This window comes from Calypte anna, chromosome 1 (genome assembly GCF_003957555.1).
Source record: "Calypte anna isolate BGI_N300 chromosome 1, bCalAnn1_v1.p, whole genome shotgun sequence".
Classification (NCBI taxonomy): domain Eukaryota; kingdom Metazoa; phylum Chordata; class Aves; order Apodiformes; family Trochilidae; genus Calypte; species Calypte anna.
Window position 1 is genome coordinate 113,473,465 of NC_044244.1, and position 13,130 is coordinate 113,486,594.

Genomic DNA, 13,130 nt, shown 5'->3' on the forward strand with positions numbered 1-13,130 from the left:
GAAAGACTAACACACCATTTTCTTCACACTTTCGAAGCACGTATTGTGAAACACCAAGTCCTAATCATTGACACGTATCACAAATTCTTTCATCATAATATAACACCCTCCATAACATTATCACCCCTTTCCAATAATAGAATCATAGAATTGGCTGGGTTGGAAGAGACCTCAGAGATCATCAAGTCCAACCCCTGATCCACTACCACTGCGGTTACCAGACCATGGCACTGAGTGCCACATCCAGTCTCTTCTTAAATATCTCCAGGGATGGAGAATCCACTACTTCCCTGGGCAGCCCATTCCAATGCCTGATCACTCTCTCTGTAAAGAAATTCTTTCTAATGTCCAACCTAAACCTCCCCCGGCACAACTTAAGACCATGCCCTCTTGTCTTGCTGAGCATCAGGCAGCACAGCAGGACTTCACTCAGAGATGGGCAAGGCTCATCTCCCCAGTGCTTTCCACACCATCACCTCCCTCTCTCCCTCTCACACTGGGACATCTGCGATTTGGCTGCCCACCTGTGATCAGTCAGAAAGGGGATGTGTTCCTGGGGGATCCGCAGCCTGCTACACACCTGTGCAGGGAGGGAGGAAATCCAAAGGGAGGTGTTAAAGAGACCCTGTGAGGTAGAAAAAGGTCAGAGTAAACCCATCCAGAGAGGATTTTGCAAGAAAGATGAAAGGAGAAAAAAGCTTCAGCAGCAAGACGTTGAATTTATCAGGTGAGTGTCAAAACCAAGAGAAATGCTTTGGGCTGCTTATTTTCAGGTAATGTATAAATGACAGGAGCCCAAACTTAAGGAGGTTTCAGAGAGTCAGGTGACTGATAAATCACTACGTATTTCACAGTCTTCATACATGTTATATTAAAAATGGGGGTTTTTTTGTCCTGTGGCAATAACAAATTCTCAGAGAAATACAAGAACAGAACATATTTGTGGGAATCATTTTATGGGCTTGATGATCAAAAGCTTTCTTCTCCTAGTTAGTAGCAACCCCCTAACTGGCAATCAATCATTGGACACATAAAAAATTTGAGTTCCAATTTTTGCTGATGTGTCCATGGTCCAGAGAACTCACACACATGACCTCTGAGATGGGTCACATCAACAGAGCAGAGCTATGATAAACTCAGGTGTTACCTGTTTCCATAGACGTCTTGTTTAAATTTTTTTTTTTATTTAACATTAGCACTACAAATTCCCAGAAATTTGCCATTGTTTTCTGTTTTCATTTTCATGTCTTCAAATCCAGTGCCAAATGCAAACATAGTAAAGTGGAAGTTTCCTTTAGCTCTCCATTATACCCACTCCAAATTCATTTTAGGTGATGGACCTTGCTCAGGTAAAGCAAAGCAATGGGGTAACTGGCATGCTAAGGAAACACAGGGATAACAGCAGCCATCCAACAGCCTCCATTGGCTTCCAGCAACCAGGAATGTGGAAGGAAGGACACCTCTCCCTGTAACAACCACTTGATACTAGGGAGAGTGTAGTTAAGAAGCCTCTGGCTCTCAGCAGGCGTGAAGATGGAGAGACCACCAGAAACATTCCCATGCAGCCAACTCCTCTTCCACAACCACAGTGCAGCCAGGCTGGTCTTTAGGTGCTATTAACAGATTCAAAACCAAGTGTGAATTTGGGTACTTTCCCAAGTTAAGAACATTCCAGCTTTATTTCCCTGTCTTCATCACAGCGAGTCTCTTCCATCAACAACTTTGTTATTTTGTATTTCAATAAATTCAACACACGAGTCCTCCACTACCCCAATTCTTCAGTTAAGTCCACATTTTATTTATGGTTTGCTGTTGGTACTTCCATCAGGTTTATATACACATCATCTAAAACCTACATCAGAATCATGTTGACTGCTCTGAAGACCGAGAGAAGTGACACGACTGAAGTTTTCCTCCACAGCTATATGGTAAGTCTAGATTCCCACAGAAGTTTTTTTGGTTCAGGTTGCAGAAGCGTTCAGAAAGCCAATGCCAGTTCTCCCTCAGACTTGGAGTGGGGAGGTTACACAGTTCTCTTTTCAGCATTTCAGTCTTACACACAACCACAGCAGCAAGCAGTAACATTTCCCTCTAGGCAAACATCTGGGCTGATCTGCAGAATCCTGGCTTTCCACATTCAGACATCCATCCCTTGCTAACCCCTCACTGCATCAACATAGCTAGAAATCACCATACCCCTGTCCTGGTTTAAGCCCAGCCAAGCCTGTGGTTGTGTTGTTTGAGTATTAGTTGCACAAAGATCTTATGCTACTTCACATGAATAAGGAGGCAGCATGAGAGACAGAGCAGAAGGTGTTTGTGAGTCCACATGATGCCACCTGAAAAAAATGCAAGTTCCTTCATTTTGATGCCAAAATACGTTCCTAGTTCTTGGAATCAAGTTTCAAACAAATTTGTACATCCCCAGGAGGAGGCAAGGACTGCCCTGTGCCTGCCCAGAAGACAGCCTGACCAGATTATTTCTGCACTTGTACTGGCCTAAGCTGGAAGGAGCCATCATGCTGCTAAAGCCACTTGAAAGCGCATCAGCCTGCAGTGGCTCAGCAATGAATATCAGGAGGTAGAAAGTATTAACAAGTTTGCAAAGCCTCTTGCTCAGCCCTCTCCCTATCTCTATTTGCTCAGAGAATTCAACTCAGTAGACAGATCTTTGAGAAGAAAAATAGCAGAAAATGCTTTATATGCTACTTAATTAACATCCTGCTAGAAACCAATTATTTGGGGAAGCTTGTGTAAATCAGAAGAGTTCACACAGGGAGGACTCACACTCCACTGCTATCATCAGTAGTGTGAGCCCAAGCAAAGCGTGCTCAGCATCTCCAGTTCCCAAGAGGTTTGACCCCTCTCTCCCTTGAGTGATTTCTACTTCTGATATTTCACCCGTTCTTAGTCACACAGCAGGACAGGCAGACAGAATTTGCGAGTACCATTCAATCTCTAAGATGTACTCTTTGTGTTCCTAAGCTTCTGAATTTCCTTCCAGAAGACTTTGGAAGGACTCTAAAGCACCTACCAGAGACTTAAATATAATCAAGTATAGTAAGTGTCCAAGTTTTCAATCAGCTTTCTTTCCCAAAGTAGATTCCAGTGAGACCCAGCCTTTCTATTGATCTGTAGGAACTAACTGTTCAAGACAGAAAATTAAGCAAAACAAACAAAAAACCCCACTAAGACCTCAGCAATCTGGATTCAAGGCTGCCATCAGTAGTGCATTGCGTTCCTGTCCCAGATGCACTTCAGCATTTAAGAGATGATAAAGCCAACCCGACTGAGGCTGTGGCTGCTGCTGTCACACAGAGAAAGGCTCCAATTAGGAGCAAGGGGCAGCCTGGCAAGCATGGCTTTTGTAGCTGCTAACAGCAAAATGGCAGGTGTAGGTAAAGAAGGAAGTAAAAAACCCCAACAGTATAGCAAGTGAAGGGATTTGATTCCAGGAAAACATGTAAACATGAGCTAGCAAGTAACCCTGGTAATCCAGAGTGAGAAGCTTGGTAATGAAGAACGCTAAGAAATGAACAGAAATTTATGAGTGATGGGCAGGAACTGTGCAGCATGTCAATAAATAAAGCTACAAAAAAAGGCCAACACCTTTAAAAGCTACATCCACAGAGGTAACATTACAGAGAACGAACATAACTGCTCACTTAATGGCACAGGTGAAACTACGCTTGGAAAGCATTCATCCAGTCCTGGTCATTGTAGGAATACAGAAAACAGCACATCATGACAATGGAAATATGGATTATGAAACTGGCTTATATGGGAAAAACCCCAAACATTTCCATATTTTCCTCTGGTAAGGACTAAAAGGGATGTAACCAGAAGTACATCAGGAAGCTGCAAACTGCAGCTGACACTACATGGGGCAATATAAACCAAGGTACTGGAACCAGGTTGTTAACTAGGACTAAAAATTAACATTATCAGACATTTTAAACAGTATAGAGACAGAGGAGGAGAGAACAGTATTTTTTTTCTGCACTGGATGTTTTTCTATGGTTAGATTTTGGATGAAATAGTAGAAACCGTTTTTCTTCTACTTTCATTATTCATTGCTAACTCGTTGTTAAAAACTAGAAGAGATTTTACAGTTTTTTTGACCACTGAAGAAAGACACTGCAATTTCAGAATTGTGCTGCTGTAATTAAGGCCACATTAAATTCTTTCAAGGAAACACCCTGTAGGTCAGTTTTGTTATCAAAAACTAGCTTTAAGGAATTCTAGAGCTAAAAAAGACAGAGTAGGGTATTTAAAATCTGTTGAAAAGTTAGCCCTTATTTAAGGAGTGCTTTTCTCCTCCAGGAACGGATTCTCCTGTGCTTGTTTCAGTTTCATCATTTGCAAATCAGTGTGTGTGTCTTCTGTGCCACCTGCTGACTTCTCTCTTGATCCCTGCAGCACCTCACCAGCTTCAACTCTTACTAGTGCTGAAGTCAACACAACTTGCACAAATGCCATTAAAATCCATGGATCCACCACAGCCAGCACTGGAAATCAGATGACAGGGTGAGGCTCTCTGGATTTAAGTGCTGGAATCTCAACTATGTTAACACACTTCTGCAAACAGCCTTCTGTAACAGACACTGTGGGAGCAGGACTTGGCACTTGCTCCCATGGAAAAAAGGACCAAAGAATGGCTACTTGATGTTTTAAAGTGAGTTATTCCAAGGGAAATTTTTGTACCTTAGAAAAAAGTGGACATTTATAGTATGAAGCTCAAGAAGTTACCTACTGTAAAAAGTGACAGTGCTCAGATTGGGTTAGAGCCCTCCTAGTGCAGTACAGCTCTCTTGACTGTATCAGAGGGCAAGGCTCAGCACAAATAAATGTATTCACATGAGAATCCCCCAAGACAGAGAAAAGGCAGGTGGGATCAACACCCTGCAACAATATGGAGGGAAGATACATGGAGTGTGGCTTCTGCTGTGTCTGCACAGTAACCTTTACTGCCTTAGTGCAGACTGATTCTACCTCCAAGCAAGCAAGAAAATTCCCTGGGCTTTCAAGAACTCTGTTTGCTGTTGTGCTCCTCATGAGATCACTGGCAAGAGGAGCAGAAGTCACGCAGGAGGATGCAGCTGGGTTTCTTTCACCTTTCTGTCACCTGTTTACTGTAGTACCACTGTGAAGCATGCACTGTTTACAACACGGTTCTTACTTCTCCCTCGTAAAGACTCTTTTGTCTTGCTCTAGACAAAAGGCAGACTTGAACTTTATTCCCAAGAACTCATGGGTGTGAAAAAAGCAGCATCATGAACATGTCAGGGAACACAGGAGGCAAGAAGCTGGGGAGCCAAAATTACTCTTGTCCTGATTACACTTTGCTCGAGCAGGGCCACAAATGGGGAACTCCCACACCTGTCTGAAGAAAGGCAAGGTGAGCATCAGCATCCCACCCTCCCCAACACGAAGGTGTGTGTCTTTCACCACAGGGGTGAATTTGCTTTCCATTTGGATTTTTAAGTGTGGACTAGAAAGGTTTAACTATTGATACTTAAACACTTACTTGTTTGCTCTGCAAATTTCCTAACGTGCCACTTCTTCATCTAATTTATACAGACTTTAACCTTCATTTGGTTAAATGCATTGCACTGGAAGCCTCTCTGAAATTACTTGTAAATGAAACTCATGCAAAGAAAATCATTGATCCATTTTGCCTTGACATAATTTACCACCCTATTAATTTCTGGCAGACTGAGAGGTAGACAAAATTTATTGAAGCAAAAAATGAAGTAAATTGCTACAGCAGCCAATTTTTGCCCATTTAGCTTTGGCAGAATGGCTAATCTTGTTCTCTCATGGAACTATGGAAATATAAAGTTTTGGAAAGGTAAGTGCTTTTTCATGGTACATATGCTAACACACACAAGTCAGGCACAACGAAGTGGCTGAGAAGGCATAACAGCAATTACTCTAACATAATTTTCTCATATTGTCTAAAGTTTCACTTAGAAAAACAGATAATGAAAAGTCATTGTGAAATTCTGTTTCCTTCTGGCTCGTTTTCCACAAGATACACCAGCTTTCAAAATAGAGAACTTCAATTTTCAGAGCTGATAGTTAGCAGGGAAAATAATCTGAAAAATTCGAAGTCAAACAGAGTCCTTTCCTGCTTGTGCATTACCACAAAATCAGATTCTGCATGGCAAATAAACTTTGACTGAACCCTGTGCAATCTCATTGCTGTCAATGGGATAACACAGGTGTAGATCAATGTACATCCACTGATACACAGACAATGACTGAATTCCTTTTGTATATGGCTGTGCTGATTTTTTAAGACTAACAACAAAGTGTTAAAAGCTTATTTCGGTCACTGAACAACCACAACCCAAACATGAGAGAGAAATTCTGCGTAGTAAGGTTATGGATTTCCCCCCTACTTCAAACTCCACATTAACCACCATGTAGCATCATCTATGAATATTCAGTTTCTATGTATTTGATGTTACTGTCAGGAACGTGAGTGCTTTACTATTTATTGGCTCATTTTATGGAAGACCAGAGATTCCCTAGTAACTGTTCTAAATTAGTGATGGGGGAATTAAAACTTTAGGCACTTTGAGGACTAATATTTTAAAGTGTGCCATCACCAATGAGGTACTGCCTGAAAATGACCATTGCCAAAATGCTCTGATAGTAACATGCATATGAAACTTTTTGCTTGTACAGTATTTCTCAAATACAATTCAAAATTGTTGTGCCCAGAGTGAAGAAAACATTGCACCTTTTACTGCAGCTACCTCTTCAAAGCAGTAGCTGCAACAAACAATACAGACCATCCTTCTTCAAAGTCAAAAAGATGCACAATATTTTTAATTTGCTGCCTGAAAAACAAGTGCCACTGCAGTCACTCCCAATTCAGGGACAGAGGTGTGTATGACTGAAGAGAGTCACAGCTTTAAGTGTCACAGATCTGACATGTTTCTACAATCATTGCACTATTAAAAGCAAACACATTTGCAAGGCTGAACTAGTATATTGTATTTTAGCTATGTAGTAGAAAATACATAATAATCACCTCTGAGATCGCTTTTTCAAGAATTACTGGTCCAAATAAATATGAACTTCAACTTGAGTACTCAGGGTAGAATTTTTGAATTAAAACCTCCAACAAGCACTCCCAAACATAAATGGGAGCACTTGATCCAAGTTTACTAAGTCCCAGGAAAATGGTATTACTAAAAAACTATAAAAAAATCTGAATTAACTTGAGCACTAGGGAAAACACGGAAGCATAAGTGATCATTGCTACACATCATATTAAAAAATCTTCTGTCTCTCTTCCTTATTATGCTAAATGTGTAAGAATGCACTTGCAACCGAATTTTCCTTTGTTCATTTCAAAACTACAGACTTTTAATTTGATAAGCAGCTTTGTTTCTATCAACTCATTTGTAAAAAACACCATCAAGCTTGTGCTCATTAAATATATATGTATATATAAAAACATACAAAAAGTACAAGATAAATCACATTAAGAAACTTTTACAGTGTAATCGTCCTAGTGATTTTATTCTTAAGGGCCAAATTTTTTTTGTGGGTGCACAGAATCTCAATGTGACTGTTGCTCCAGAATTCAGCATAGTGCCACTGCACAGAATTCACCTTTCTGTGCAGTCCATTAAAAAAAAAAAAAAACCAAAACCAAAAAAACAAAACCAAAAAACAACACACACCACAGGACAAAACATTCTTCTTAAATCAAATTCTATTTGTGAATTCAGCAAAATAATTTCTATAAAATAAAACAGCAAAATATTTAAATAGTATAGGGTGGGCTGTATCTGTTTTGCAGGGGTATTTGGTTTTTAGACAGGTTCCAAAAAATTACACACATTCAAGTTACCAATTTTCATTTAAATACAGTATTTACTGATGCGTTTCTTGAAGTATTTAAACAAATGTTTATTCTGGAATAGAGATACCTCAGAATTGTATTTGACTAACCAGTAGTTTCTTTTTTTATAATTAAACCCTGCTCCTAATGTTAAGATTTCCTGTATAATGGATAAAGAGCTAAGACAATTCTCACTTTCAAGTAGAACTGTGAACGAGCAGAAAACCAGCAAGTTAACTTAGTGCAGTGGCACTCACAAGTACTGTGTGATTTCGTTGACTTCCGCTTCACTGGGATGCAGTAGAAGGAAAGTGTTAGAAGTTTATCTAATAAGCTCTACCAAAGAAACAAAACAAGCACACCAAATACAGTCTATTATGCTCCAGGCATCCTGCCATAGCAAATTTTTGCATATTTGTTTTAAATCTTTTAAATTCCTATTACTGAAAACTAAGTGTTCTTTATCCCACCCAGAGACAGAACTGTCAAAGATGTGAGGAACATATGTGAAACTGAAAACCACTTGTTTGTCACATTTTCCCTCCCCATTTTATAGTCTAGGTGTAAGAAGAAAAAGTTCTGAGCAATACAGTTGTCACATTGGGACAACTGCTGTCACTTTTTTTCCCCCCTCGTTGGCTACACTAACTTGGTGTGAAGCCATGCTAAATGTTACAGCATAACTATAGCTTCAAAGTGATTAACCTAATACCAGAATGAAAAAGGCAATGAAAAAAGATCTAGAAACAATGTTACATCACCAAATTCTCCACATCAACCAAATAATTAAAAGGTTACCAGCCATTACGTTGCTCATAGTAAAATCGACTCCAGTGGCAAAGAATTAACATGAAACTATTTTCGTGGTTGACATGGACAGGCTTTTTCATAAAGGAGTTGATCCGACTGCCAAGAGGCAGGCAACACTGGTTGCAGAGCGCAGAAGATATATCAAGAAATTATTTTTTTGTTTTTGTAGATCTGTGAGTCTCATCAAGACAAAAAAAATGTTTCTTGCTCAAGAATTAACAGTCAAACATTAATATACTATATACACCTTTGCCATTTACACATTAGCATCAGGCCATTTATTACAAAACACTATACACTTTCCACTGCAGGCGGGTTATATATTGACAGCAATTTTCTGCAGATAAGACAGTGAATAGACTCTCCACTCCATGTTGATTAGGAATAGTTTTTCTAGTTTTAAATATTAGCCAGACACAGAGAAAGGTTGGACTGTAAGGCCTGGGTGCACAGTCTTGATGGAGCAAGTTAATTGATTATGTGCATTTTACTAATCTTTTGTCTGAGGCGGGGAAACTTCTTCACTGCCTTCATAATTTTCTTGTGCTCGTTGGCCAGTTCGCTGAGGGTTGTTCATATGATGTGCTGCTGGGCCTGTATATGGCTGTCCATGCACGTGGTTATTCTGTAAGAAAACAAACATTTTAAAGGGTCATTAAATTTGGACCGTTTCTTAATCCATAACTTGCTTTACTCCTTTACACTCAAGACAATCGAGGAGCATCCTCAAGCACACTTAACTTTTCCCAAAGTGGTATCTATATGAACACACGTCAGTTCCCTTGAATCACTCACTTACCTTTTTAATTTACACAGAAGATAACAAACTTTCAACTTGTAAAGACAACGGGATCCAGCACAAGAGTACTTAGTTTTCAAATAACTAAACAGTTACATGCAAAGCAAAAGCAGCAAGAAAATAAAAAAGAATAGAGATGAAAGGAGGCTGCCTGTGTGCTGAGGACATTAAACTGTGCTTTATCAACAGATATCAACAGATTCAAGCAGCTTGAATTTTTTTCTGAGGATGATGGAAAAGGTATACTTGTATTTATGCAGCATAGTTTAAGTTTTAAGAGGGAAAACTTCAATGTTACAGAACTGAATGAAATCCAGACCAGTAGTTTTCTTGCAAATGCTCTGCCCCAATTTAAAACACACATCTGGCAAATGAGAACATCTCATCTGCCTGCTGATCTGCAGAGTTTAACCAACTGTGGAGAAACCAGAAATGTGAGGATTCTGTGTGTTAGTGAGAAATGCCATCTCTTGCAGGAAAGTGGACACATCACACAGGTAAGGGTGAGGTTACGGTACGTGTCTGAACTCAGGAGTTCAGAAAGGAGTGGGAAAATCTGCATGACTTACCAACTGCTCTGCTGAGAACACCAAGTAAGGAAAGCAAGATGGAGGGAAAATGAATTTGGGTAGGAAAGGAAATTAAATTAGCAGATTTGGAATACATAAAAAGAATTGGAACAAAAAATGAAGCGAGGGATCGACTTATCTAGTCAATTCAATAAAAAACCTGGTTATGATTTCTTTCAGATCTGGCTTTCCACTGAAAGATATTAATGAAACAGCTGTTTAACAAAAGCAGATTTAGATTTTATAGGTATTGAGATTTAGTAACCAATGTCATAGCACAACTTATACATAACAAAGCCATCTGCATTTTTCTGAAAGCCTTCCAATTACCCAAACTGGAGCTCAGGCCTTGAGGCCTGATTTTGTATTTAGTAACAAGAAAACAACTCACAAAATATTATCCATGTCAACAACTATGACAGAATCAAATTTAGTGTGCACTAGACTGTGATGATATCTGTCCCTCTGCTGCTTTTCCTATGAATGATTATTCCTGATCTGCTAACATTAGAATTCTCACCTGGTACTCTGATGTTGAAACTGTTCCTGGCAAAATGGAGGTATACCTTTATTCCTTCAAGCATGCTTCTGGCTAAGTGCCTCTAATTTAAATTACCATAAACGCTAAAAAAAAAGATAACCTGGACCTCTGAATAAATGCTTCAACACTAAGCTTTTACCTGTTGATACTGGGAACCAGGTGAATGGGGATACAGTGGGGCATCTTCAGGTGGAGAAGACTCATGTTCATCTGGGGCATCAGGATCATCTGGTTCCTGAAGTTTGAGAAAACCAAGAAACAATAAAAAACCTAAACACTTTATTTCCTTAGGTAAAACATACTATGATTATTCTATCCAGAACCAACCCCTACCTGCAAGTTATAGTTTGAGATTTGCTTCCAGAATTATTCCACCCATGTCACACAAAGCTTGTGCTGTACTGCACAAAAATTCCCACTATCATACGCCATAAAAATTCTTTATTATTGGAAAAATAAACTTATTCATAATCTACTTTAAACAGCCAATTTCAATTCTATACAGTTATTCTTTAAGTGACAAGTGTCTACAGGAACAACAGTAAAAGAGGAAAAATGCAAACGAGTAAAAGTAACTAAAGCCAACAAAAATAGAATTCCAGGTTCATAAAATGTGTTATCTCTGTAATGACTAGAGACTGTTGCTAAGGTTAATTATTTATTGAAGCACTTAAATTTTTTACTGTAAGTCAAATTAATTCTTTACCTCCTCTGGGCAGAGTTCACAAGCTTTTGCAAGAGTCATTCTAGCACTGTGTGATCTCTCTAAAAAGTAGCCATTTGATGTTTCATTGCTTTGTATTGGTGGAGACCAATTATTATAGGTGTACTGGGGATTGCCAGTGTATGGTCTACGCTCGAGTTCATCTCCAAGCCATTCTACTGCCCAGGTCCATTTTCTCTTCAAATCTCCATTGCTCTGTAGAAGGAAAAATCAACAAATCGGATTTATTTTCTTTATTCTCCAAAAAAGAAATATTTTTCCCTTGCTATACATCAGCAATCATAGAACAGATCACCAACACATAAGCTGCTATTGAAAAGACTCCCTGAAACAGCTGTTTTTGTACAAAGAAAACGTCACATTTCAAACAAAGTTTGCAGATTAGGAGCTGCATCACAAAATCATGTGTGCAAATTCAACCAAACTGCTCTCAGTCCCATATACTGACACCTTCTGATTTGGGTTGGTTCGTGAGTTGTAAATGGAAGCTGTAACTTCATCAAGGTGACGAAGAGTGATTTTTTTTTTTTTTTTCTTTTAAATGCACAGAACAGGGGTAAAAAACAGCAGCAAGAAACAGAATGAAAGATGTCACCTGAAGGATCTGGTAGGCTACAGGACAGTTGCTGAAGAGAGCTACCATGCACTTTATACACTGGTAAGCTCTTTTCTGATAATGATTCTTAGAGCGCTGAATGGTGTCAAATAGTCCATCCCTGTCATCCGGGATTCCCTTAAGTGCATTGTGAATCCTACAAAAAAACAAAAACAAAACAACAAGCCCAAAACTTGAGGTGTTAAGAGTTTCAGTATTTGAACTAAGGCTTCAACAACAATGAAATTTAAAAAAGGCATAATTCATATTCTAACTTCTGCTTTTAGTAGAGTTTCTGTGTTTTTTTAAATCAGAAAACTAACTTGAAACATCACATATGTAAATTATAACTTTAGCACTTTTAGTAATATCTAAACCCTCTGAATGAGATATATAAAACATATTACAAATTGTAATCACAGCAATCAACTTCAACATGTTGATTTTTATTACTTATCTTTAAAATAAGTATCAACTGTGTTTACAGAACAGCCCATTTAACCTGCTAGGTCCTTACAGCAGACTTGGAACAGTCTGGTTCCTCAACAGAACAGTTACTGACATCATAGTTATGCTTCTCAAAGATACACTCTTTTAGCTGCAATTTCTTTGAAGAGGAATGAATGTCATATACTTGTGCATGGGAATAAGGGACTTGGGCACTCCCTGGAACTAAGACCACTTTCTGTGTCTTCTGCCCTCAAACAAGCGGTAGAGGAATAACTTGCCTCCTGGAAACTGTAAAAGAACCGAGAATTGACTTGGCTTTGAATAAAAAGTCAAGAGGAAGTCACAGATCCTACAGTGCTATCTCTAAGGGCTACACTCATAGTAGGAAAAGCAACTGCCCTCTTCCCTTATAACCTTGGCAATAGTGAGCCAACAGACTCCAGCCAGGCAGCAACTGAGGCTCCATCTGTAAAGTGATTATGAGCTTTACTTCAGCTAATTTAGCTTAATGATACCTGTAACGCTATTATTGCAAATTTGGTCCTTGAACTTGTCAAATCTAGAGAAATTTATGAGGGTGCATCTGATGCCAAAGAACGGAAGCAGCCATCTTGAAGTATAAGAATACAAGTGACACAGAATCACAGAACTGTTGCAGTTGGAAAAGACCTTTAAAGTCATCAAGTCCAACAATTAACCTAACTTTGCTGAGTCCAGTGCTAAACCATACTACCCAGTGCCACATCAACATGTCTTTTAAACACCTCCAGGGATGGTGATT

At 39.1% G+C, this 13,130-nt stretch overlaps 1 protein-coding gene across 3 annotated transcripts in view; it reads right to left on the reverse strand.

The window, feature by feature from the left end:
- Positions 1-6,804: 6,804 nt before the first annotated feature.
- The window catches only part of USP9X (ubiquitin specific peptidase 9 X-linked), a 103,029-nt gene continuing 96,703 nt past the window's right edge, over positions 6,805-13,130 (reverse strand). For 2 of the 3 annotated variants that reach the window (XM_030468599.1, XM_030468585.1), the window contains exons 42-45: positions 11,900-12,056; positions 11,287-11,499; positions 10,720-10,815; positions 6,805-9,296 (exon numbers count right to left, since the gene is read on the reverse strand). In XM_030468599.1, the coding sequence (XP_030324459.1) occupies positions 9,162-9,296; positions 10,720-10,815; positions 11,287-11,499; positions 11,900-12,056 (601 nt within the window). In that variant the 3' untranslated portion in view covers positions 6,805-9,161. The remainder of the gene's footprint in view (positions 9,297-10,719; positions 10,816-11,286; positions 11,500-11,899; positions 12,057-13,130) is intronic. The other variant, XM_030468592.1, reaches the window with a different exon arrangement.